At 38.2% G+C, this 25836-nt stretch overlaps 2 protein-coding genes across 8 annotated transcripts in view; one reads left to right on the top strand and one right to left on the bottom strand.

Annotated features, from left to right (window-relative positions):
- The window catches only part of TFDP1 (transcription factor Dp-1), a 37560-nt gene extending 29194 nt beyond the window's left edge, over positions 1 to 8366 (top strand). For 6 of the 7 annotated variants that reach the window (XM_041465740.1, XM_041465743.1, XM_041465738.1 and 3 more), the window contains exons 6-12: positions 126 to 291; positions 484 to 630; positions 2751 to 2819; positions 4134 to 4285; positions 4845 to 5011; positions 5576 to 5657; positions 7818 to 8366. In XM_041465740.1, coding sequence (XP_041321674.1) covers positions 126 to 291; positions 484 to 630; positions 2751 to 2819; positions 4134 to 4285; positions 4845 to 5011; positions 5576 to 5657; positions 7818 to 7965 — 931 coding nt within the window. In that variant the 3' untranslated portion in view covers positions 7966 to 8366. The remainder of the gene's footprint in view (positions 1 to 125; positions 292 to 483; positions 631 to 2750; positions 2820 to 4133; positions 4286 to 4844; positions 5012 to 5575; positions 5658 to 7817) is intronic. The other variant, XM_041465744.1, reaches the window with a different exon arrangement.
- Positions 8367 to 18519: 10153 nt separating this feature from the next.
- On the bottom strand, positions 18520 to 24787 carry ATP4B (ATPase H+/K+ transporting subunit beta). Its single transcript, XM_041465747.1, has 7 exons — positions 24676 to 24787; positions 23112 to 23240; positions 21802 to 21915; positions 20795 to 20994; positions 19432 to 19494; positions 18840 to 18932; positions 18520 to 18678 (listed from the first exon to the last, which is right to left on the bottom strand). The coding sequence occupies exons 1-7, from the start codon at positions 24785 to 24787 to the stop codon at positions 18520 to 18522; spliced, it is 870 nt and encodes a 289-aa protein (XP_041321681.1).
- Between the last annotated feature and the right edge of the window lie 1049 nt (positions 24788 to 25836).

Raw genomic sequence — 25836 nt, 5'->3', positions numbered from 1 at the left:
GGATAAGAAGCAGAAGAAAAGGGAAGGCTTGGGTTTTTGACAGCAGTGTGCCTGTATTTGAAAAAAAGACATCAAATATTCCAAAGTTTAAATCTTCTTAAAATATATATTGTACATATATTTAGGAAGCGGAACAAAAAAGGCGAGAAGAATGGCAAGGGTTTACGTCATTTCTCTATGAAGGTTTGTGAGAAGGTACAAAGAAAAGGAACCACCTCATACAATGAGGTGGCAGACGAGTTGGTTGCAGAATTCACTACCACTGATAATCACATTTCACCAAATGAATCAGTAAGTATATGGGGAGTGAATTACATGTGAACTGAATGGGGGAAGAGAAATTTCTCTTGAGATTTTTCTGGTTTTCCTACTGCTAAATGAAACAGTTCAGATATTAACTGAGTTTACCCATTTGCTGTAATATGTTTATTTTCAAATATTTTTGACACAGGTATATTTTTGATTAATGCACTATGTCTACAGCAGGCTTATGACCAGAAGAATATTAGACGACGTGTCTATGATGCCTTAAATGTCCTTATGGCCATGAATATTATCTCTAAGGAGAAAAAGGAAATCAAATGGATTGGTCTACCTACTAACTCGGCTCAGGAATGTCAGAATTTGGAGGTATATGCATTTGCAACTTCACAATGGCTTTGTGTTTGAGCAAATGTTTACAGCTTTAGTATGTTCTGATACAGTATGTGCCTATAATCTTCTGAGATACCAACAGAGAACAGTATGATCCTCTTTGCGTCTTTATTTTACTTTTGTGTACTGAACACACACTCTTCAACTTCCAGATTGTTCAAATGTGTCTTTGTATAATTCTTTTATGTCAAAAATACAGCTTTTAAAAGTACATGTGAAGTGGTTCTGAGTGGAAGGTAGTAAAAAATTTATGTGTATTTCCAACATTGCAGTCGTGGTACTCAGGAGTTGGGAAGATTTGTTTCCTCCACAAACAGACAGTAGATCTGTGATGATAGATGTTGCATGTAGGTCAGTTCATATAGGCATCTCCATTGCTGCAGATCTTATCTTTTTGTGACAATTCTCTTAAGTGAGTATGTCAGACTTTCTTATTGCATGTCACGGGGAGGAAGTGAAATGCTTTATACTGAAAGAGATCCGTAAGTTCTGACAGGATTTTTTTACTGTCCTGAGATTTGAAGAATGATAAAGTTACTGAGGTTTACTGAAGTAATTTCACTTCATCTGGATGGAATGAGATGTTGTATTTATTCTTAATAAGTGTAAATTCCTTCAGCAGGACAAAAAAAAATCAGTGAGAGGGTTCCCAAGTTAGGGGGAAAGTGGAGCAAAAGTGTTAGGGAGCCTTATCTACAAATCTAATTTTTGTTTGATACTGATAATTGATTTTTCATTTATTTTTTTAAATTAATTTTGTGGCAGTGAGTTTCAGGTGCATGAGAAGCTTCTTATGAAATACCTTTTGTTTGGTTTTGAACGTCTTGATATGTTGATACCTGCTGAATATTTTTTTTAATTGGGAGTGATGATGACCTAGTCATTCCTTATTCACTTTCTCCATCCTGTTCATTGTTGTATAGGGATCTCTGATGTTCTCTCCCATTATTTCCTTCTCCTTTCAGTACAGTTCTAATTTATTCATTATTCTCTTGTGTAAAGTCTATTCTGTATCACTGATGATCCTGATTGCTCTTCTGTATGCTTGTCTTGAAATAGAACCATCAGACCTACAGAATACAAGATGTAAACATTCTGCTTCTTAGAGTAATGTAGTGATAATTCCTGTTTGGTACTCTGTTTCGTGCCTAATAATTTGGATTTTTGGCTGTCACAGTATAGTGAGCTGATGGATTTTGCAGATACTGCAATTTTAGATCTCTACTGAATGTCATTTTATTTCTAAAGTATGCATGGATTAGATTGTTTCTCACACATACCGCACTATATTTACCAGAAATAATTTAGGTGATGTAATCACAAAATGCTGTAAGACACTTGTGAGTTTGCTTTATGATAAACTCTCCTTTTACTACGCAAGGTAACCCAGCATTGCCAGCAGATTCTGTCACCTTGTCACCAATCAGATTGTCTGCTGTTAGAGTAGCAGTCTCTCAGTTTAATCCCCGTGGGAATCTGCTGGGGAGCTTCTTCCACTAGGAAAGCTGTGCATTTCCTACCTTTTTGTCTCTTGCCTATTTTGTTATTATTTAGTGCATATTAAATACTGTGAGGTCTTAACCTTGGGCTCCATAGCACTTCATGTCTTTAACTATCTTTGATGGATCTTCTCCAATACCTCCAATATCAATAAACCCTATGTCAAATAGATTATTCTTGTCTATCTTTGCCTCTTTGAGAGAATTCCAGTAACCCTTTAAGGCATAACTTCTGTTTGCAAAGATGTTTTTATTTTCTTCACAGGTTGTTGTATTTTATTCCCCAGGGTTCTAATTCTGCTTTTTGTTAGTTTCCATAGGTAGTACTGATGTGTCTTGATAGTTAAGTCTCTAAATTATATGTAGAATCTTAATGATTGATTGCTGTATTTCCCTACCTCCAGTTCTCTGTTATTGGAATGATTTTAAAGGGAGAAAATGTTAAGTCTCTAAATTATATGTAGAATCTTAATGATTGATTGCTATATTTCCTACCTCCAGTTCTCTGCTATTGAAATGATTTTAAAGGGAGAAAACATTGGCATAAAATGCTGCTTAAAACCAACAAACTGACCAGTCCTTTTTGTCTGTCTTAAGGTGGAGAAACAGAGAAGAATTGAAAGAATAAAGCAAAAACAGTCTCAGCTACAAGAACTCATTCTACAGGTACAGTCAAGGTACTCTTGTCTATAGGGCAAGGTAACTTATATCTGTATTCTTCTTGTTTTATCCCAGTCTGAGGGATGGGGACTTCTAGGAAGACTAGAGGTGAATTTCAGGAGAAGGTGTATGCAGCTTTATTTAACACTGTAGTTTAGCTGGGACCATGCTGTTTGCCATTTCTATTGGGGATGCCATCAACTTTCCATCAGTTATGATGAATTTATTTGGAGTTCCAAGTATGTTTAAACAGGGTTTATGTTGATAGGAGAAGTATTTCATACCATACCCTTTGAATTTTCCAGTTCAGTTCAGGAACTGAACTAGATACAGGTATCTAGAATTTTCTTCTCTGTTAGCATCCATAGATAAAATTATGTGACTGTAAAAGTTGTCTGTCGTAATGCTCTGCATTGTGCTTCCCTGGAGACTCTCTGCCACTGGTGTGTAAGTGGCTGGACCACTGTAAAACAGTGGCTGAACTCCTTCCCAGATTTCCCTTACTACACTTGGGGAAGCAAGTCTTATTTCCCAAGTCACTGTGCTGCTGGTCCAAGAAATGTATTCCTGGGTAGCTGTGTTGCCTACACAGTAGAAATGAGAATTTCAGGGATGCAGAATGAAAGTACAGACAGCTGTGGGACAGCTGCCTGATTTCTATCAGTCTCTGTGTTTGCTTTGGGTTTTGGTCTTCATTCTTGTTTATTTAATTTGATTTTGTGACCAGAAAAATATTTTTCAGTAGCTTTGTTCAGTAGCTTACTGTATGATTTATAACCTGAGTTTCTATGGTTTTAATTATTCAAATTGCTAGTTTTTAAAATAGGAACTTTCCATTGTAAAAAGCAATTTTGGTAAGATGTTAAAGTCACTAATCTTAAATGAGTAATTCAGAAACCTAATACCAGATATTCAAATCCCAAACATTAACTTTTTTTGCATATAATTAATTTCAGTATTAACATTTTTTTGGAGTGCAGCAGCTAGTAGGGAAGAAGAAATGGAGAGGAGATAGGATGCTATGAGAAAATTAATTTTTCCAGTCATTGTTCCATTCTGCCAGGGATCTGTCCAAGGAGCTGTGCTGGTGTAGTTAGTGGAATGTTCTTTTTTGTTTTTCTCAGTAAAGTTTTACTGCATTGCCTTTTTTAATACTGGAGATTGGTGACTCTTCTTGCATCTTAACATGCAGGAATATGGTAAACACTCTGTCCTTTTCTGCATTTACTTGTTGCAACCATTGCTGGAATCCTTAGGAATTTTGTTAACGTGATTCTAAGAGCTTCATTCATGCTTTGATATTGCTGTTGCTTTTTCTAGCAAATTGCCTTTAAGAACCTCGTCCAGCGAAACCGTCACGCAGAACAGCAGGCAAACCGACCTCCCCCTTCCAATTCTGTCATCCATTTGCCTTTTATCATTGTGAACACCAGCAAAAAGACAGTGATAGACTGCAGTATCTCAAATGACAAGTAAGCTAACAAAGTTTTACATTTGGCCTTTGGCAGAGCTTTGAGTTCATATAAATGGTCATGTAGATTTTTTTTTTAAATACAAACTTAATTTACTTGTGCCTTTTGTAAATTGAGAACATGCATTTCAGACAGCTGTTTTATATACTCTTTTAATAAATAGACTAGTTGATTCACATTTCATAACTTATTTAAGACTTGCTATGTAGAGACACTAGGCATCTCTCTTGACATTCTATGTCATACTTAACCAAGCAGTGTTTTCCTTTGTCTTTAACACCATGAAATGCAGCCAGCGGAACTGAAAATGAATTTTGCTTTCAGGACTGCTGTTCTCCACTTTTGGTTCAAAAAGCTGTATTTTTCATCAGCTAAATAAAAACTGAATGTAAGCAGTCATGAGCAAATATATAAATCTTGAAAAATTCGATTGCTTAATGTGATGTGTCAATAGCACACTTAACACTGTGTGTAAAGCTTTTGAAATGCTGCAAATTCCTGAAAATTGAAAGGTAGTTAAAGTTACTAAAGTTAATTGAGACATTTTTTTCCTCTCCAGGTTTGAATATCTATTTAATTTTGACAATACTTTTGAAATTCATGATGATATAGAAGTACTAAAACGAATGGGAATGGCTTGTGGGCTAGAATCTGGAAGCTGTTCAGCAGAGGACCTAAAAATTGCAAGGAGTTTGGTTCCTAAAGCTCTGGAACCATATGTGACAGGTTAGTTACTCCAAAAAGAGTTGATTTTTTTTCCTCCTTAATATAGGACTCTAAGAAAAAACATGAAAATATCTTAAATAGTTGATTTCCACTGGTTTATGGTAAAGATTTCTGTCAAGTTCTCAAATTTGTGTGCTTTTTAGTGTGTCTTAGGGAGCAAATAACATAGTGATTCATAAAGAGTGGAGTGTTGCTCTGCAAAAAATTTTGCATCAAGCCACACAAGTAGATCTTTGCAGTGTGTAATTCTTTTAAGAGAACAGTATTTAATGCTTGATTCACTTGCAAGGGCAGAAGGTAGTAAGTGCAACCATATGATAAATACTGAAGTCATCTGTCTTGCTCACTTCAAAACAAATGGGTTTTTAAAATGTATTTTGAAATGTTATTGTTGCTTGCACTAACCTTTTTTTAAATTATGCTGTTTTGGATATAGTACATAAATGTGTTTTGTTGTTTGGGCTGCAAGACTCCTTTTCTGGACTTTAAAGGATTAAGCATTTCCACTGAATTAGATGGGTGTGTTTGGAGGGATTCCTGAAAAGCATGTTGTTTGCTTTGCAGAAATGGCTCAGGGATCAATCAGCAGTGTATATGTCACATCTTCATCGGGTTCTGCGTCAAACGGCACAAGGTTTTCAGCCAGGTGAGATGAAATTTTCAGTTAGTTTTTAAAATCTGTGTTCATCAAAGAAATTTGGATATTAAATGCTTCATGAAACAAATTCTGTTTTGATTAAATGTGCTATGGATATGTGTTTTAAGTTTATTCTCAGACATCACTTCTATGGTGGTTCTTGGCGGTGTCATTAAGGAAATCCTTTCCTGTATAGTGGAAAGGTGTTAGAGTGATGTTATTCTTGAATGTGTTGTTTGTTTGGGGTTTTTTTCTAGTTTAGAGTTTGTGACAAGAAAACAGATACTTCTTTAATGGTAGAGTATTGGAAAGATTACTCCTTGTTCATTAGTGTCTAACTTAAAAAAAGATTTTGATCTTTGGGTTTTAAACAGCAATCACAGAAGCTGGTAGCATGATAAACTGTAACTAGTATTCAACTCTGTTACTCGCTACTTTCTTATTACTGTATTAATCAAAAATATGACCTTCTATGAGCTCCACAAGGTTGTAAAATGTTCAGCAGTTGGATTCTGTGATCTCTGAGGTCTTTTCTAACCTAATTGATTCTATGATCATTGAAATGCTTGACATTCGTAACAAATGCTTGAATTAAGTTCTGCATGTTTTGTGGAAGGGAGCTGAAGCTTGAGTGAGAATTCTGCCAAAATATCTTTAGAGGTGCTGAACAGTACCTAAAATCTCTGTTTTCAATAAGTTTCCTTCTGTGGTAATGAGCATGGGGTAGTGAAAAAAGCCACCATGTGTTTTTAAGACTGAAATTTGAATAGGCCACTGTTAGCCAGAGGCCAGTAGAGAACCAGAGGCTGACTGGGGTTCATTATCTCGGTGAGAGTACAAGAACTTCAACCATTACCATTTCTTAGGAGTTTGGAAAAAGACTGCGACAACTTATATTTAATTATAGGATATATGAATATTCATGACAATAGCAACGAACATTCATGGCAATACAAGTTGTGCTGCCAAGGCAAATGAAGGCTGTACATTTATTTAACAAGGTTGCTAAAGAAAGTTTGAAGAAGTCTGAAGGTGCTGCTACCAATACCTTCATTCCAGTTTCTTTGCCTTACTTGCTAGGATACTTGGGTTATGAAATCCAGTTGTTTTTATCAAAAAGAGAGGGGAACAGATTTTGGGTTTGTACTTTCAAAGTTTACAAAAGCAGAAGAATAATCTCTGTTTTGTTTTGTTTTCTTTGCTTTTGAAACTGCCTTTGCAGATAATTATGGCAGACCTGTTGTAGGTCATCTGACTACAGCTAGACAGATATCTTAGTGTCTTGCTGCTGAATAAGTTTGCAGAGCAGCAGAAATACTTGAAAGTGTCTCACTGGATATGTTTTTCCTGTGAGCTTATAGGGTGTACCCTGGCAGTTTGATTCTGTGTGATAATAGACCATTGAATTGGCTCCATACAGCAACAAGCACACATGATTGTGTGTGTGCATTAGCTGGATCAGCATCTTAAAAATTACTAGCAAACATATTTTTGAAAGCAGTTTTTTAATGATGCATGTCTTTCAAGGGAGATATTATTGTGAATTTAAAAAAAAACATTTCATCATGAATTTGTGGCTAATAGTTTACTAAACTATTTAGAAAGTCAAAAATTAAATAGATTGGCAAAGTAGCAATTAATAATGGAGGCAGGAATTTTCTGGCTCTGTTAAAACAAAATAGTGCACAGTGAGAAGAAGAAGTTTCAAATTAAAAATACAGTAGATGACAGTTTGCTATGTAGTGTCAAGGAGTTAAGGAAAAGCTATTAATTCCTCAGTTTTCCAGGTCTTTGAATCAAGATTAGTGACTCTGAAAGATATGATTCACTTGGAAGTGTTCAGTGCTGCACAAAAATACTAAAGAGCTTAGCTTTGTAGCCTTAACACTAAATGTACTTTAGAAGAAACTTGAAAAACATATTTATAAAGTGCCTGTGAGAAAGTTTAATCTTTATATTAAAAACTAAAGGAAGAAACCTAATAAGAACCACTTCAAAATTACTTGAGACTGTTTCATCTTTTTGGAGACAGCACTTCTTTTTGGACATACACTAAAGACAGTTTATAAAGTGGCTGTGGCAGATTCATTAAAGGAATGGACTAGGTATGGGAGAAATCATGAAGCAATGCCAACTGGCTTTTTTTTTTTTTTTTTTTTTTTTTTGCAGTGACTTTTCCAATGGTGGAGATGGGATGTTGGCTACAAGTTCCAATGGATCTCAGTATAGTGGCTCCAGAGTTGAAACACCGGTTTCTTATGTTGGGGATGACGATGATGATGACGATGATTTTAATGAAAATGATGATGACGACTGATGCCCTTTGCTTGTAGACTATTTTTTTGTTAAAATTCAGCAGGCTTCAGGAATAAATTGTTCTAGGGAGAAGTGTCTCAAATTACTTTGCCCCATCCCCCAAGGAGAATATTGGTAAGCAGTTCTGAGTTTAGAAATTGCACCTCTGATAAGCAAACAAGGATTGTTTTATGTAGGATATTTTTAAATGTGGTGTGGATGTGTGTTTTTGATACCAGTGTGTTAATGCAGAGCCTTTATTTACTCTTGTTTTAGGGGTTTTTGGTTTGTTGGTTGTTTTTTGTTTGGGATTTCTTTTTTACTTGAAGGAAAAAGAATTTTGCCCCAAATGTTCTTTCAAAGTTTGCTAAAGAAAATGTAGACACATCATTGAGAAATAAAATACTATCCTTCTGTGGAAAATGAATACACTGAATGGCAATTTATTTGGAGTGTATTTTGATTATGCCACTTTTTGAGGGATAGTGAGCTAATGTAGTAGTGTTTTTTGTTAATCATGCAGTGTCCAAAGAACCAAACAAGAAAGATACGTCCTACTTTTTTACATGTTAAATTCCAGGAATGTTGTTGTGAACTTATTTTCCCTTAAATTATATCTAACATTATGATTCCATCAAGTTTATATACTTTTCACTGTATGTTGGGACATACGAATTAAAAAGTTTTTGGCAAATGTTTACTGCCAGTTGGTGCAGCTATATAAAATGTCTTGAAGGTTTGGAATGATTTATTGCTTATGGTAAAATTTGCCTGATTTCTTACAGGCAGTCTTTGGAAACTTTTTATTATATAGTTGTTTACATACTTATAAGTCTATCATATAAAGACATGTACTGAAACAAATGTTTGTATTTGTTTCATAAGCATCTTCCTGTAATCTATTATAAAGTTGAAATTAAATATAGAGAATGTTTTAAGTTTTTTAACTCAAAATTTGTCAATCATTTTTAATAGTTCATTTTTATAAAAGGAATTTCAGGGCAGGTGGTAGTCTTTTTAAATTTATTCACAAACAATTAACTGCACAAATACTGTCAGCTGCCTATTCTAAGACAGTAGTCTTTTTATTGAAACACAAATAAACTTTTCTGTAATATTTTATGAAATATAAAGAGACTATAATTGTTTGACTTGTTTAACCTTGGCACTGTTAGTTTTTATTAATAAAACGCGCATGGGCATTTTTAACAAGCTCTGTGGTTTTTCTAATTCTAGGATTATTTTAGAACATTCCACTTCTCGCCACAAGACCTAGAATTAGCTGTCTTGGGATGCTGCATCTGTGCTACAGAGGGCCCAGAGTTTTTGCTTTGATTTAGTACTTTGCCCTTAGAGCTCTTGATGACTTACGGTGCAAAAGGCAATAACTTACCCGGTATATTCTCTTCTTTCACACCTCCTTGTTTCATCCATGTTGCTCCTCAGCATGACAGGTCCATCTTAGTACTCCCATCTAGCTTCTGTCTAAAATCCCATGCCTAATGTCCTAACTTCTCATCCCATATTCCTCAGTCCTAACTTTGTCATCTAGTCCTATGTCCTCAAAAAAGGTTTTAATCTGCTTTTCATATACTTCCTTTTTAAACCATTTTGTCAGATCACATCCTCTGCTCTCACCTGCAAGAGCGTGCTGAGCTGGCTCAGTCACTGTAGGCTACTCTCACAGTCAGGATTTGATACTTCCACAAAGTCCAAGGAGTCCCTGCAAAGTATTAATAACTGTGCTCACTGTGGTAGGGGCTCCTGGATGCACTGGGAGCCTGGGGTAAATGTGAAGTGTGTTACATTGGTTTTTTTCTTGAAGGGATTATGCATAGACAGATCTGTGTGGGGATATGTGTTATTAACATAGAACAGCTGATATACACTGGAGGATTTCAAATGGTATCAGACTTTGTAACATGAGTGAACCAAGCAAATTACTTTGTGGGACTGGGGAAAAATCTGGAGGAGAGGAGGCTAATTGAAGTTTTGCTTCTTAGTGAAGAGGCCATTCTCTGCAGTGCTAATGCTAAACACAAAGTTCTTTTTGTGAGTGACACAGTTGATTCAAATTGTCTTTGATGTTGAATGACCATTCAGTTTGCAGAGGAACTTCGATTATTCCACTTTTCCCTGGCATTCTCTAGTGTATGATCCAAGATTTACCTGCAAAGAGTGAGTAGAGGGATGTTAGGAAAAGAATCTGACACTTTTCTTTTGGTTCTTATTGGTGGAATAGTCCTCAGATAAGAAAAGGTCACGGTGGGAGTGAAAATGTGACAAAACATACATTTTTAAGATGTCACTTTTTTTCTTTCTTTTGCTGTGTGATGAATCTGAAATTAAATTTGATAGTTAAAACATTGGAGTGCTTTTGGGGAAATATTTTTTTATTATATTTCTGTTTGAACTCGATGATCTTAAATATTTTCTTCTAAACAATTCTGTGATTCTGTATAACCTTTGTTTTGGGAGAGCTTTCTAGTAAAGGCAGTAATCAATAATGAGAGAACGTCTATAAACTCTTTATATAGCTGCTTGATTTCTAGCAGTCACTTGGTTACAGTGTTCAGGTGAAAGAGGAGAAAAAAAGAAAGACAAAAGAGACCAGTGGTGAGGGGCCAGGATGAGATGAGGAAAGGAAATGTAAAGAAGTAGGTGGAGGGAAGCAGTAAAGAAAGAACAGATTGTAGCAGGGTCATTGCAGAGGAACATAGTAAGAGAAAAAGGTGTAAGCTGGAAAGAATGAGAAAACAAGAGAAGACTAGTCAAAGACTACAAAAAAGAGTAGTAGTAGAAACTTATTTCAGAAAAAGAAAGGTAGAGAGTATAAGTGTTTAATAATGTCAGGTGTAGCATGAAAAGAACTGGAAAGTGGAAGATAACTTTAAACTGTATGGCTCTAATCTCTGAAAAAAGGGCTTGCACATGTACAGATGGAAAATGAAGATTAAGAGCAGGAACAGAACATAACAGGAAATTGTGACAGGAAATTGTTGAGGAAATCTGTGGGAGAAAACACTATAAGGAGATAAAAACTGAAATTCAGTTTAAGAAAGATTAAATGATGGTAAAGGGAATGAGAATTGTTATAAGGGTTCTGTTTGGGATAAAATATGGCAGGAAAGGAAGGTACTTTTAATTCCTTTACTTAGCCAGCACTTTCTTGTGATGTGAAGAAGAGAAAAAGAAGAAGAGTTGCAAAGTGTGTATTTATGCCTCTGAAATGGTCCTGCAGTTAAGTCCTGGGAGCTGTGTGTATCTTTTGCACTTTCTGAAGTGTTCCTGAGCTGTGAAAGACTGTCTATTTTGGTATGTGTAACAAGTTAAGGATTTTTTTAACTGTTTCACAAATAATCTGCTTTGCTTTTCCCATAAGAATTTGTCTTAACCAAAGAGAAGCAGTTACGGCTTCAGAAACTTGATGGGTTTTGGTTTTTCACTTGAACCTTCCTTCAATGAAAGGTGGCAACTGTTGCAGGGAAAAACATAAATGTAGCAGATGGGGTAGACAGATGCCCATTTATTTATTTGAATTAAAGGATGAATATTTAATGAAAGGATGTACTGTCACAAATCTCCTCATTCCTTAATCAGTGAATACATAGGTTGTAAAATCTTCATATGAATGAGAAATCTGAAAATTGGATGCTGCTTTAATATAGAAAGGGCAAAAGTTAAAAACCTGAAAAACCAAAACCAACCAACATGGCGTAACACTACTGGAATGATCACCAGTACAAAGGACAGTATACTCAGTTTTTCCCAGACAGGTAATTGTTTACTGTAGGGATTTTCTTTCTCTCGTCTGCTTGTGAGAAGTGTGTTGGCCATTTGTCTTTACAACTACATTGAGTTAACAACTTGTCACCACTTCTCAGCCCTGTCTACTTCCAGAAACATGAGTCTACTATCACACACACTTTATTGTTGAAGCCTTAATTGTCATCCATTTACCAGGAAAAGCAAAGATGAGCCAGCACATTGAGAGCAGCCTTTTCCTGTAGTTATTTTCTAAATTTAGGATTTAAGGTTATTCCAGGGTTTTTCCTGACCTTTGGTTTTTCCTTGAGTTTCCATGGATTCTGGTGGGTTACTAAAATGTTCAGTGGGCTGGGGCAGCTGTTGTATGAGGAGAGACTGAGGGGAGGAGAGCAGCTTGTTCAGCCTGGAGAAGAGGCAGCCTTGGGAGACCTAATGGCAGCCTTGCAGTGCTGGAGGAAAGTTTTTGCAAAGCTGGAGCCGGTGCGCAGGGGTGTGTGAGGACAGGATGGACAGACAACACACACGAGCAGAAATGGGAGAGTTTCCAGCTGAATATGAGGAGCAACTTGGGATGGTCAAGCTGTGGAACAGGCTGCCCAGAGAGGTTGTGCTGACTCAATCCTTAGGGTTTTCAAGACCAGGCAGGAGAGAAGCCCTAAGCAATGTAGAGTCTGACCTCATGGCTGAGCATGCTTTGAGCAGAGATTGGACAGGAGACAACCTGAGATGCCTTCCAGCTTGAATTACCTTATGGATCCCATAACAGAGAGGGAAAGAAAAGAAGATGCATGTTAGAAAATGTCAGTGTTTGGAACAGACTAGCAAGTGGGTCATCTGGCTTGCCAGACTCGTCAGAAAATGACAGGAAGCTCAGCTCATCTTCAGAAGCTGTCAAAAGGTACCAAACTAATGGAAAAGGTGGTCAAATGTGCAGGTAGAAGTGAAGACTGTCTTCAAGATGAAGCTTCTAAGATTGATGCTGAGAGCAGAATGAGGAAGGGCAGCAAGCAGCAATGCATGGGTGTTTGACTTCAAGCATTTGGTTACACTGGAAATTCCTGTCTGGCGTGGTGATGGTTCTCACCTGGCACCATCTGCCTCGCACTCAGTTGGGACCTGCTGTCCTCACATTCAGTGAATGTCAGCACTTTGTGAAACAACAATTGGAGAAAATTGTGATGATTATTGACGCACAGCTTAGCTGTGGTAAAGAATGTTCTGATGTGGAAGAAAATAAAGAGGAGAGGCTGGTGTTAATTGAAAGTCACCCCTGTAATACCATTACAAGTGCTTTTCTTTGTTCTGCCATGACCTTTGGTTAAATTGTTGGATGTTTTCAACATGTTGAAATTCAAACTTAGGCTGAAAATCTTGATTTCCTTTTATCAGGTTGCTGTGTGCACATGGTCCATTGCTATAAATAGTGCATTTTCATCAGCCCTACCTGGTCAGAGCATCTGCATTGTAGCATGTTAAAAAGACAGCAAGCTTGCGGACTTCAGGCAGATTCCTGTTCTTTATTCATGTAAACTTGAGAGAATTTATTAAAAATAAAGCAGAACATTAAGCACATACTCTTAAAACAGGCAGCTCCAGTAACTCAAGTTGGGCAACTTCTGATGCTGATTTTTAATGAACCTTAGAATAGTTCTTAAAGACTAAAATTATGCTAGAGTGCCAGTTTTTGAAGTGTGAAAAAGTAAAAAGCGTCAAAGATGTGAGGAAGTCCTGTCCAAATGTGTATGGTCTAGACAGCTTGAGATCATTCCTGAATCATGTATTAGAAAAACTGTTGAAGGAAGCAGCTAGAAGAAAATAAGAAGCATGGAAGATTAATTGTTAATGACAAAGTACAGAATAGGTCATATCAAATGAATATAGGAGGAGATTGCAAATGTTTAGCTGATTAAGGAAACAATGGCTGTTCTTCAGCATATTTAAGCGTTTTTAATTTCATTGCATTCTGATTTTAAATACATTTTGCAATATCTCCAGATTGTATGTTAAGGGGTTATGAACTATTTATTGCTGTATCATTTTTTGTGGCATTATCACTGACTGAACAGCTGCAGCAAGTAAGATTGTACTCCTGTTTAACAATTTCTTCAATAACCTAGAAGAAAATTTAAAAATACTCTAAAGTAGCAGTGGTTAGAAAAGAAGTAAACAATGAAGAGGAGAGATTAATGTGAATTGTTTGGCAAGGAGGTCATGTCCAGAAATGTTGTGGTTAAACTCCACATCTTGTGAAGAAAGAATTCAAGTTACACTTACAAGTGTAACTCAAGTTACACAGGAGGAAAGACTATGCTGGAAATGTATGATCCTAAAAATGATCCAGGGCATCAAGGTAGATTATAACTCCACATATGTCCTACACTGTTTTGTTAGGAACTAGCTAATCTGAATTTGGATGTGTAGGTAAAACTAATAATGGATTGGAAAATGGTGTTAAATCCAGATGCATTCAGTGAGACCAGCAGTGAGCAGCAGCATATTTGTTAGCATCATCATTTCAAAAGGATGTTGGAAAATCAGGAGATACTCAGGAAAAAAACCCTTCCCCCAGTTATTTGATTCATAAGGTCAAGATCTATTACTATGAGATTTAAGGAAGTCTTGTCTTGTTTAATAAAAAGGGGGGAAATGCAGAAATTTTTGGATTTGTGTCAGGTCACACAAAAGATACCATTTCAACAGCCTCATCAGTATTTGGTGAAAAAGTGACAAAAGATTTAAGAATTGGAACTTGAAATCAGAGTAATTAAAATGAGTTACCTAGTTGATGATAGTAATAAACTCCTGGAACATATTTTTATTGGAATGATCACATTCCCACACTGCTAATAGTATGATTACGTGCAAATATACACATTAATGAATAGCGTTATGCCAGCTGTTTCTCCAGAATCCAGTTCTTTCTCAGAGGTGTAGCAGGATCCCAAAAAGGGAATTTTCAGCCCAATTTCTGCTCTTAAAATAATGAGAAGTTCAGTGCATCCATTGTTATCACTCTGGTAAAAAACGTTGGAAGAAAAGTGATAAGTCTTCATCCCCAATGAGAAGAGTCTTTCCAATCAAATTGAAGAAAAGGGCACCTTTTCTTTCATGCACATATTTATTTTACTTTAAACAAAATAATCTTGTTGGAGCTTGAGCTTTTGTGCCTGAAAGAAATGAAGCTTGTGAAGGGAGTTCAGGTGCACAGCAGAAAATACTTTCTGCAAGCATTATTGATGTAGCTGTTACTTTACATCCAATTACTGAAAATAGCACATGGTTAGACAGCTTTATTTGTTGCAGAATCAATTTCTGCTTGACTTTTATTACAGGTAAGAGATTAAAAACCGCTCTGTGAAATGGTGGGAGGAATTCCCAAGTGCAATAGCAATGACATCATATGAGACCATTAAGAAAAGACTCAATTATTAATATCTAGTTCTGAAAGGTAGAGGAGGCTTTGAACTTGCTGTAGTCTCACAGCCATAGCACAAAGTCCTTTAAGCATCACGGTGCTTGTATTCAGTGTTTTTCTCCACTAATTATTTTAATAACAGACATTAGGATTTTACACTTCAATAATTTACTACTGCCATGAATATTGATAAGAAGGAGGTGTGGAAAGTGCATCTCCAAGCAACTGCTGTGTTTCTGTTCGCACTGATCTTTGAGAGTTTTATTTAACACCTTTAGCAGATAAGTCTGGAAACTAAAATTTATTGGATATAAAAATTCATGGTGCTAATGTATTAGTTTCATGGCCTATTTTGCCTTCCCCATGTCTTTTCTCCTGGCTAACCTTGCTGTTTCAGAGGTGGTAGGATAAAAAAATTACTCTGGGAGCCACTGTGTGGTTTCTGTACTGCCTTCCTGGCTCCTGCACTGCTCCAGAGGCATGGACTAACCACCCATCCCCATCCTAGTTGATCTGCATCTAACTAAACTCAGGAATCTGCATTTGCTTGCAATTCATTCTTAAATCTGCTGCTTCAGTTTCCCATGTAGCCTGATGATGTTTTTTTACCCTATTTATATTGTTTGGTCTAATAAAATACTGCTACTATTGCAGCTGAATTTATGTATAAGCTGTGTATATGATTGTATCTACATATACCTAGATACACATATGTATATATTTATATATGTTTTTGAATGCACGTGTATTTCTCAGGGAATTGGACTCTGGCAGTGAAAGTGCTCAAAAGACTGATAAATGTGTCTGGTTTCAAATTTGAAAACAAAGCTTTTAAATTAATTCCTTAACACACTTTGTGCTAATGTTAGGTCCTGCACAGCAATAATTATTGCTGTATGTATACAACTGTTAATCTGTAACACTTCTCAGTTTCTAACACTAAATTCTCTGTGACTGCACAGTAACTTGCAGCTGCTGCTGTACAGCTGGCACTGGTGGCCGAGGTCCTCTCAGTCTCTGGGTGAAGGTGATGAGGCTGGAGGGCTCTTAGAGAGAGGAAATGTCTCTCTTAATTTCTTCCCTCTCATTGCTGGTGTTTCCTGCTTTTTGGCCTCCTTCCCCTGGATTCAGCTGCTTTCTAGCTTGTTTAGCTTTTGCCAGTCATGCTTCTTGTGCCTTGGGCAGGATGCCCTGCCTGTTTTCCTTCCCATGTGCTTATTTTCATCTGTATCTTGTAACTTCTGTCATTTGTATGCCTCCAAAGTGCAGCTGTGCTCACTAGATGACGTGCTTGTACGTAGTGTTGGGCTGTGCCTGCAGTAATTAGTATTACAAAGTATTTGCATGATGGGCATTCTGCTACTATAGTGTGCTTGCATTTGGGGTTTGGGCAGGCTAGTTCTAACTACGCTTTTCTACTTCAGCTGCACTAGCCACAAGCCTTGCTCTTTGTTATTATTTCCAGTTTCAGTAGAGAAAGGGAATAATCTCAGATTGCTGGAAGTTCAAGAAACATTTAACTTCAGGATGGCAGTATTCGTACTTAGAGAACCAGATTTGGTGGATCTTTTTTTGATTTCAGAACAAATCATCGTTTGGTCAACACAGGGACACTTCCCTTTCTCCATTTATCCCGTCACAGGACTTTGTGTGAAGCTGGCCTAGGCTGTTGCTCTGAAGCTGTAGCTTTGCAGGCACACAATCCATAGGGAATTTGTTCAGCATATTCCTGTGCTGTGGCTGTAGGGCTGACTGGACTGTGACCTTGTGCCACTGCATTGCCCAGCTGAGTGCAAGCTGTAGATGCTAAAAACAGTCAAGCAGAGAGTCTGCCCTTGTTAGAGCATCAAGGGAAGGGTTCTTGGTTTTCTTGGAAATACTTAAATGTTCTGTTTGTAGACAACATTTAACCCGTCTTGAACATGAGTTACTGTTTTGTTGTCAAAAGTATTTTATTGTTTTCCATGTCATTTTGGAAAGATGCTCAGGGGGAGACCTGTGTTCCAAAAAGGACATAAAATTGATTTCCATTGTCTCTCAGAAGAAAGGCAAAGCCGCACTGTAAAAATTGAAACAGAAAAGGCCAGGGGAAAAAAGTTTTTATATGAGGAAGCATTTTCTTACTGTTTTTGAAATGCAGAATTTTTCTAAGAAAGGCTCAAATATCATTTGTGGCTTTGAAGATGAAATATTCCCCTCCAACTGGATTCTGTCTACAAGCTGGCTGGCTGAATGTTCCTGTGGTACAGGAGGTAATCTGTTACATCTTCCTGCTTTCTGAAATGTCCAGGCAGTGAAGGTGTAAAATGATTTCTGCTCTTGAAGGTTTTGGTGGGGTTTTTTTTGGGGTGTTTTTTTGTTTTGTTTTGTTTTGTTTGGTTTTTTGGGTTTTTTTTGTGTGCAGTGTTTATTTTCTGGCTGGGGCATCCTGGGCTTCAGGTAACATAAACCTACTGTACAGACACAGCAATTCTGTCTCTTTGTATTATATGAGATAAAGTTGGGCTTCTCAAAGTTTAGATTCACTTAAAGATTTAGTGTTATTTCAGCATCTTCCAGATTACTTCAAGTAACACAAAGTCGATAATTACAATAAGGGGCTATTCTACTGGATAAAACAAATAAAACCACAAAAACAACAAACACTAAACAACAACAAAACACCAAACAAACAAAAACCCAACAAATTACAGCCTCTAGTTAAATGAACAGTTTCCTGGATGTAACTGGATGTTACAGTCTTACCAGTAATTTTTATTAGGTTATATACATAGAGGTAAGTGGTACAGTGAAATCTGTGAGCTAGAGGACAGATTTCAAGTTTACTTCTTTTGCAGTCATTGATTTTTCAGCTAAAAAAATCTGGCTCAGCTGACTATTGAAAAAAGCCAATGCATTGGGATACAGATCATTTTAATACATTTTTAAATATCCTATACAAGAGAGATTGAAAATTTAATTACTTGCTAGTATTTTCAAGTATTGATTTCCTTTCAAGCTATCTAATTTCTCAATAACCAAGATTTACTATCTTACATCAATTATTTATTATGGTTTGAAAAGTGACCGAAAATGATTGTTTGAGTCTGTACTTGTGTTCTTTGAAGGCACAGCTGAACCCTATGGGGGAAACTTATTTTGTACAATTATTTGCATGAAGGCAGCAGCATCCTGTAGCCTTGAAATATTAAGCTATGTACATTGAGAAAATCTTCATCTTTACACACCAAGGGCAGGATCTTGATTTTTAGCTCTATAGGCCATCTTGCAGTATAAAATGTCTCTTTGCACTGTAATTTATACGGGAACCATAGTGAGAAAATAAATATCGATGAGTGTGATAATAGTTAAGTTTACTGTTCATGCATTTTCCAGAAGTGTCTCTGTTGCTGCTCAGTCTTCTATTTTCAGTTTAAATTCCACTTTGCCTTCATACGGATCATGAACATTGAATGTAATTCCAGCTCCAATGATTTTGCAGACTATTCTAAGCTCTACATTCCTTGTAATGTTGAGAAATTTCACAGCTACCAAGGGATTGCTGTAGCTGGGCTAGGATGAGAAATAAAAAAAAATTAAAAAAAAATTAAAAAGAAAATACTTAAATTTTACTCTACCAGTTTGAAAATAGCCTCTCAGGTTCTCATAGGATTGCGAAGGCGCTCCATGTGTTTCACCTGACAGAAAGAGAAGTTAAGTACAGAAGCACCCACCTGGGCCTTTTTCCCGTAGTAGGGGAAGTAGTGCAGGTTGAAGGTGCCATTCACAGGGTAGTAGTCCACGTCCAGCGGGCGAGACTCCTCACCCTGTGTGTACAACCAGAGGAAGAAGCTCCGTGGTGAGGAAATCACTGGCCAGCCCCAGGCAAGAGTTTCAGGGCTGCTAAGCGTGTGTTAAAGCTCAAATTCAGCAGGCTGTTTAGCACCAGTCTTATTCTTCAAATAAAAGTGGGAATCTCCCGCTGTTACTATTGCCAAGAAAAGCAGGCAGGTGTCCTGGATAGCAGCTGGGAATTCAGTGAGTTGGAGCTGCTGAGGTGTGAGCGGCACTACAGGGAGCTGAAAGCAAATGGCAAATGTTCTCTGCAGCCCGAAAATGCGAATTTTCAGGTGATGTAAAATAAAGCAGACTTGGAGGTTTTTTCCTTAGCATGTCAGCTGGTGCAAGAACTGGCACAGAACTGAGCATATTCCAAGTATTTGGGATCTGATTTATAGAGCTGCAAGGGTTTTTTTCTGCTCACTAGTGCACTTGCTTGCTCTCAAAGCTGCAGAGCTTGCCATGTGTGAGACCCAGCCCTCATACCCTTACCACATATGTGCAGTTCACCCTTGGTGCAGTGCCATTGCCAGGGTAAAACTTGATGATCTGAAAAAGAAAACACCTTTGGTCATCTTGGAAATTGTTTTGAGATAAAACTGGGCAATCAATTATTTGAGAGCTGGGCTTCAAAGGATGTTTAATATGTCCCTGTGTAAGACTAGCTCCAACAAATAATCTAATACATGTAGGTGAGAAGCTGTTGTGGCTGGATATTTAGGAAGTAGGACTCAGCTTTACCTGGAATGAGCACTTCTGACAGGCTCGACCTGGCCAGAACAAGTAGCACTGCACCTCCTCTGAGTCCAGCTCATTTACCCACCCTATATACCACCTGCCCTTGCAGCCAGGGTCTCTTAAAGCAGTTAATTGTGTGTCAGTAAAGGAAAAGCTGAATATCCATGCTTTTGATCTTAACTTCTTAGAAAACCTTGGTTTTGGCAGAAATATCCTTGGGTTGGTTCGATGCTACAAAACTAGTGTGGTTGCATCCTGGAGAGGCAAAAGTAAAGGAGGTGAAGCCCCCTGGTCACTATCCACGTCTTTTCCCTGCTGGGCATGGCACCCAGTCTTGCTAAAGAAGGCATTTCTGGAAAATGCTTGTTTCACCAGCCAGAGTCAGGGTGCAGCTCCCCTCTCGGTTAGGGCTTGCACAGATTTTTGGAAATGCCTAAGGTGCAAGCCATACAAAAAATACAGTGGTTTTGTGTATCAGAAACTGGAAGGAAACTTGAGCTCTTCAGTTTCTACTGAAACGGAATCAGAAGGCTCAAAATTTCACCCAAAAAGAAATATAAAGTGCTTATGCCTTTGTCTATATCCTGAAAAAAATGAAAGCATTGAAAATTCCCTTTATTCCTTTCCAAAAAATATGTTGGTGGTTTTCCCTGGGAAAAATATCCACCAGATTTGAATTTTGGTTTTATAGGTTCTTCTAAAGCTTTTCTTTGCCACCTGGAGAAATAAGATATTGTCTCTCTGAAGCCACATCAGTTACTGTCACGTCCTGGTGTCTCAGCTGAAGGCACAGGGCTGTGTGGTGCTGCAGGAGGAAACTTTTCTGTGCTAGTTTGTGGGATGAGAGCCCTACAGAGGCACAATCTGAACTAAACTAATCTAAGATGTAGAGAGTCAGTTCAGAGATCCCTGCCCTATGTTACTTTCGTAGGAATGGTGAAAAAGTCTGAGGATTTCCCTGGTAACTCGAGTGGTCTGTCAGGGAACAGCGTGGTATTTTTGGTTCCCAGTAGAAAGCAAAGTTTAGAACCCATGGTAGCAGAGACACAGCAGCTCCCCAGCTCAAACTACTCTTAATTTTTTCTGCTCAGCACCTTGAACTTGTACTTACCCGGTTCATTTTTATGATAAAACAGGGTTTTCCTTCTGGATACCCAAAAGATGGATCTGTGATGCCAGAGCAGTTTTGAAGCATGTCTGAGGTGAATTTGCAGGAAAGTTTTGTTTTATTTGGGCCATCAAAGGTGTCCTGGATGAAGTAGGTATTATTGGTGCAGTTGATGTTCAGATGCTGAGCAGCTGGTGTATATGCTAGATGTGTGAAGGAAGAAAGAAAAAAAATCCCCTCTGAAGCTTTTCATATGCAAATTGTACATCACAACATCAGGCTGGAGATTCTGTCATGGGAGACTGTACTTCAAGTGAAGTTGGGATTAGATGGAGCAAGGAAAGTTTAAACTGCTTAGGGGTTTGGTTCAGTTTTGTTGTGGTTTTTGGTGTTTTTTTTTTTTTTTTTTAATATCCAAGCAAAGCAAAATAAAAGAGATCGAATTAAGACTGGCAGTTTGTGTTGACAGCATCATATAAAGTCAATCTCAAATATAATTTTTTTCTCAATATGTGTGTGAGAAACATGAAGAATTATTATATTAAGGCTCAATAGGAATGTAAACATGCTAAGACATGAACAGGCCAATGGAGAACATAACCTACTTTGACTGTATTCCCTGAAGACGCCATGCTTTATGGGATATATTATGGCACTTTGATGTTTGTAGCCATAGACAAATTAATTAGATTAATTTAGATGAGACTAATTTTGAAGACCTTTTGTCCTCCCTCTTCCTTCAGATTTTCTATTGGTCTATTTTATTAAGGCTGTTTAGGATTAAACAAAATAAAAGCCCTAAAGCAGAGCCTGGATTTTAATAGATGTGTTTGATTTATAGATTCATTAGGTGATTTGCTCATTCCTTTCAGAAGATGCGCTTTGACTCAAAATCTGTGATTTGAGAAGGACAAATGTAAAATGGAAGCACTGACTTAAGGTCCTCAGATGTAATATTGGAAATAAGGCAGCACCTTTGTTCAGTATTATGCAAGAAACTTCATTTTTACCTGTCAGAAAAGTGTGAAGAGTTGTCACTAAACCTTCCCAGGTTTTGTTGTCCGATACGTTGTAATAAATTTGTAGTCCTCTATCCCCATAAACATCCGGCCGTAAGGTTACACCTTCAGGAGGAAGAAAGGGGAAGACAGAGCAGAGGAGAGGTGCCAGGCACAATTTGTTTATTTAAATTGACAGTACCAATTATGCTGCATCAAGACTCATTCTAAGTGTATAAAATCCTCCAGCCTTTTTGGGGAGGATTTAACCATGTTCAGAAACTACTTCAGCAGTGAGTTGTTCAACCAAAACCCTAAAGCCTGTGCTGCTGCTGAATTATTTTCTTTTCACGTGCTGTTACAAGAACAGCTTTTAAAATCATTCTAGCAATTGCACTGGATTTCCCCAGGACTTCTTAGCAGTAACAGTCACGTTGGGTTAAAGAAACAGATCATACAGCAGCATGAGAAGCAGCTTTTGAAAAAGCCACACATAATATGTCACAGGAATTATTTTCCCAGCAAACACCAAACTTGCTAAATACTGGGAGTGGAAATTTCAAAATACAAAAGCATCTGACAGAATAATTTTTAGGGCAATTTTTTTCCCCTCCCATTGTGGAAACAAGGCATTGGGGTGTGAAGTTTTAGCAGTATGCATTTGTGGTCTCTGATCATCTCCCCTATCTCATTTCATGTCCCACAAATCTGAATTCCTAATCCCACATCTTCATTTTATTTTTGCATTCTTGAGTACTGGCACAGCACATCCTGCTGGCAAGGTATTCCTTTTCTCCCAGGGACTTCCCATGGTGCTGGCAAGCATGGAAATACCCACCGCAGGCTGCTCACCCCATCGCCTCTACATCTTGCTGGGCACTCCAAAGCCCTCTGTGGTGCCTGGGGGTTTGGAGTAGAACCAAGGACTTCCCCAGGAACTGATCCCTGCCCATGGGGAGAGAAGGTGACCTGCTACTGGCAGGCACTGATCATCCCAATAGCAAGATGAAATGAATGTGTGTATATATATAATACATATATATATATATATATATATAATATATATATATTCATTTTTCATATTATATGTTCATAAATATATGGATATATAAGTATATCCATGTATCAATATGTAAATAAATGTGCCAGATTATTTTTTTTTAAGCCTGAAAGTGTTTTCAGGCAGAGTTAAACTTTGCAGGGATCATCTGGGCAGAATTGAGCTGATGTATTCCACATTGGTCTCCCCTCAGCCCTGGGCTCTGCCAGTGCCTCTCAGCCCAGCCCAGCCCTAAGCAGCTGCCGAGGGACCCTGGCAGTACCTGGGGATTTCAGCTGGTCTTGGTAATCCGGCTCGTAGGGATTAATGGTCCTCATTAAAGAATAAATGGAGAGGGCGAACAGCCCAGACATCACCACGTAGAAAGCCAGGTAGTAGAGGCTGATCCACACTGTGGAAAAGAATAAGAGCAGAATTTCAAATCTTGAGCAAGGCTGTGCAGTGCTCTCTCTGCAGCCAGGATGATCCTGGCAGCAGCTGCTGTCGCCTTTCCACCCTTGTCCCCAGGGAAGTTCTCCCTGTAAAGGGACAGGTGCTTTGGAGTATTTTCTCTACACTCAAAAAATATTAATCTAGAAAACAATTGTATAGTTCTACAAGGATTTTTGGAGGAGTTGGTGCTGAGCTCAGATTATTTAAAGCTTAAAGGTTATGTGGCGTCTTGAAGTGATTTCACATATTAAGACCATTTATCTGCTTATTACACATGGACTAAGCAACAGAGATGATGAGGTGTTTCTTTGACAAACCCAAGTTGCTCCTTGTGTTATTTGGATGACAGATGACAATACTTCAGGCATGTTGGTTTTAGACCTGTATAATTTCACTGCCTTTTACAGCTGAAATCACCAACAGCAAAATGTGCCATCTTGCTACTTTATTCTGCTGTGAGATAATACAAGATTAATGTTGTGTTTCTGTCTGTATGTGCATAAAGTGTCTTACACATGGCTGGTGCTGTATCAGTGTTTGTTTCAGAGGGGTGCTATTAGAAACCTCTACTTGTAATCATAGGTGCCTTGTATCACCTTCTTCTCTACCAACTGGAAAGGCTCACATTCCGGTTGCATCATCTGTAAAATTCTGGTTTTAGGAGTGGCCAATAAACTACATGCACAGGCAGGAAAAAATCACCTGGAAACTTGCAGCTACTCCTACAGTCTGTGGGAAGAGTATGGATCTTCCTTACAATGGTCCTGGCTGCCTTTTCCAGAATGTAGATCATAATACAGATCATCATTGTAAACCCAAGTTTGGCTGTGGGAAGGGAGGCTCAGCTGAAACACTTGCTAGTATAAAATACATGCTGGTATGAAATATCTGCTAGTATGAAATACATGTTGGCATGAAATACATGCTGGTATGAAATACATGCTAGCATGCAGTGTTAAGAAACAAGATCTACTGAGCAGACAATAATTCGGAAAGGAATTTCAGAAAAACAACACTTGTTTCCAAAGAATTGGACAAACTCACAGATTAAGCAAATTTCTCCATGTACCTGAACCCCCTTTTCATTAACAATGTCAAAAACACCCTGTAACCATCACCCATAGCTACTAATAAGTTTCCTGTTAATGTGTTAATTTTTCTCCTTTTGAAATATTTGGTTCAAAACCACTTTGAAGTAATACTTTTGCTGGAACTACATGTTCTAATGCAGGATCAATGTTTCAGTCTACTTGATCCAGCTTATAGAGCTGCCCAAAAAGTGGCTTAGAAGCACACAGAGAACTGCTGGCTTCAACACATCTACATTGTGTCCCCCCACCACAGTTTTTAAGTATACCAGAAGGAGGAGAAGAATCTTGCACGTGAAAACCTACCCCAGTTAATTAAAGACCTTCCCATGAAGAGCTTTGTTTCTGGATTCCAGACAAAACGACGGAAATCTGCCATACGTTCACTGCAGGTCTTCTTCTCATTTAAAGTTGCCATTTTCTCAGAAAAGTTCCCAAAAATGTGTCTTCCGTGGAAACTAAGAAATTCAACCAGCGCCCAGACAGCCGACCAAGAAAAACACTTTGGGTTTTATACCTTCTTTTCCACTGAAGGTCACCGAGATTGCTTCCTGTGCCAATGAAAGCCCCTGCTCACCACTATCAACCTTTATAAAGGGTGTTGATAGCGCTGGCAAGGGAAAGTTTGTTCCTATCAAATGCCCTTCTCCTTTCTCTTGACTGCCTTAGCAGGTCAGCAGAGTTACGCATTTTGCCAGGTGCCCGTAGGGTTTGCGATATGCTCTGTGTGATAGCTGTTATCAGGGCAGATAAAGCAATGGAGGACTTGTTTCTTTCTGGGTTTTCTTTTTTTCCCTTTTTTTTCTGAGTAACCTGCAAGTAGTAGATACAGTTCTCCTACTACAATGTATAGCCATTTGTTGGGACATAGGGTATTGCAGGGTGGATGGTTACAAAATAAGTAATTACTTGTTAAATATGCAACTCCTTTCGGGAGCTCTTTGCGAGCAGATGGAAGACAAGGTGGTTGGGATTTACTAAGGGTGCACCATATCCACCAGTCTGTAAGACAAGTGGACTGGTCAGCAAACATGGAGGCTTTCCAATTCCACATCACCCAGTTTGACCTCAGCAGAGTTGGTGACACAGCAGCCAGGTGGGGAGCTGTGCTTTGGCTTGGGAAGAGCAGGGGGATAGATGGCAACTGGACCACAGCTGGAACCACAGTGCAGCACTCAGCACGTGGACATCCAGCTGCAACCAGTATGGAGTGGCATCCCTGAGGGGCCAGTACTGACACTGGGACACAGCCCAGCTCAGAATCACATAATGGTTTGGGTGGGAAGGGACCATAAAGATTATTTATTTCCACCCACCTTGCCATGGACAGGGACATGTCCACTAGTCTTGCTCAGAGATCCATCTGACCTGGCCTCAAACACTCCCACAGCTTCTCTGGGCAATCAGTTTCATTGTCTCACCACCTTCACAGCAAATAATTTCTTCCTAGCATCTGATCTGCATCTG

This window comes from Pyrgilauda ruficollis, unplaced genomic scaffold (genome assembly GCF_017590135.1).
Source record: "Pyrgilauda ruficollis isolate IOZ18807 unplaced genomic scaffold, ASM1759013v1 scaffold190, whole genome shotgun sequence".
NCBI classification, from domain to species: Eukaryota; Metazoa; Chordata; class Aves; order Passeriformes; family Passeridae; genus Pyrgilauda; species Pyrgilauda ruficollis.
The sequence above is the reverse complement of the archived record's forward strand: the minus strand, read 5'-3'. Positions and strand labels throughout refer to the sequence as shown.

Coding starts and splice junctions, on each gene's coding strand:
- ATP4B (XM_041465747.1), bottom strand. CDS start 24,787: ATGGCAACTTTAAATGAGAAGAAGACCTGCAGTGAACGTATGGCAGAT. Junction 23,241..24,675: donor AAGGTCTTTAATTAACTGGG/GTAGGTTTTCAC, acceptor TCTTTTCCACAG/TGTGGATCAGCCTCTACTAC. Junction 18,679..18,839: donor ACTACGGGAAAAAGGCCCAG/GTGGGTGCTTCT, acceptor TTCTCATCCTAG/CCCAGCTACAGCAATCCCTT.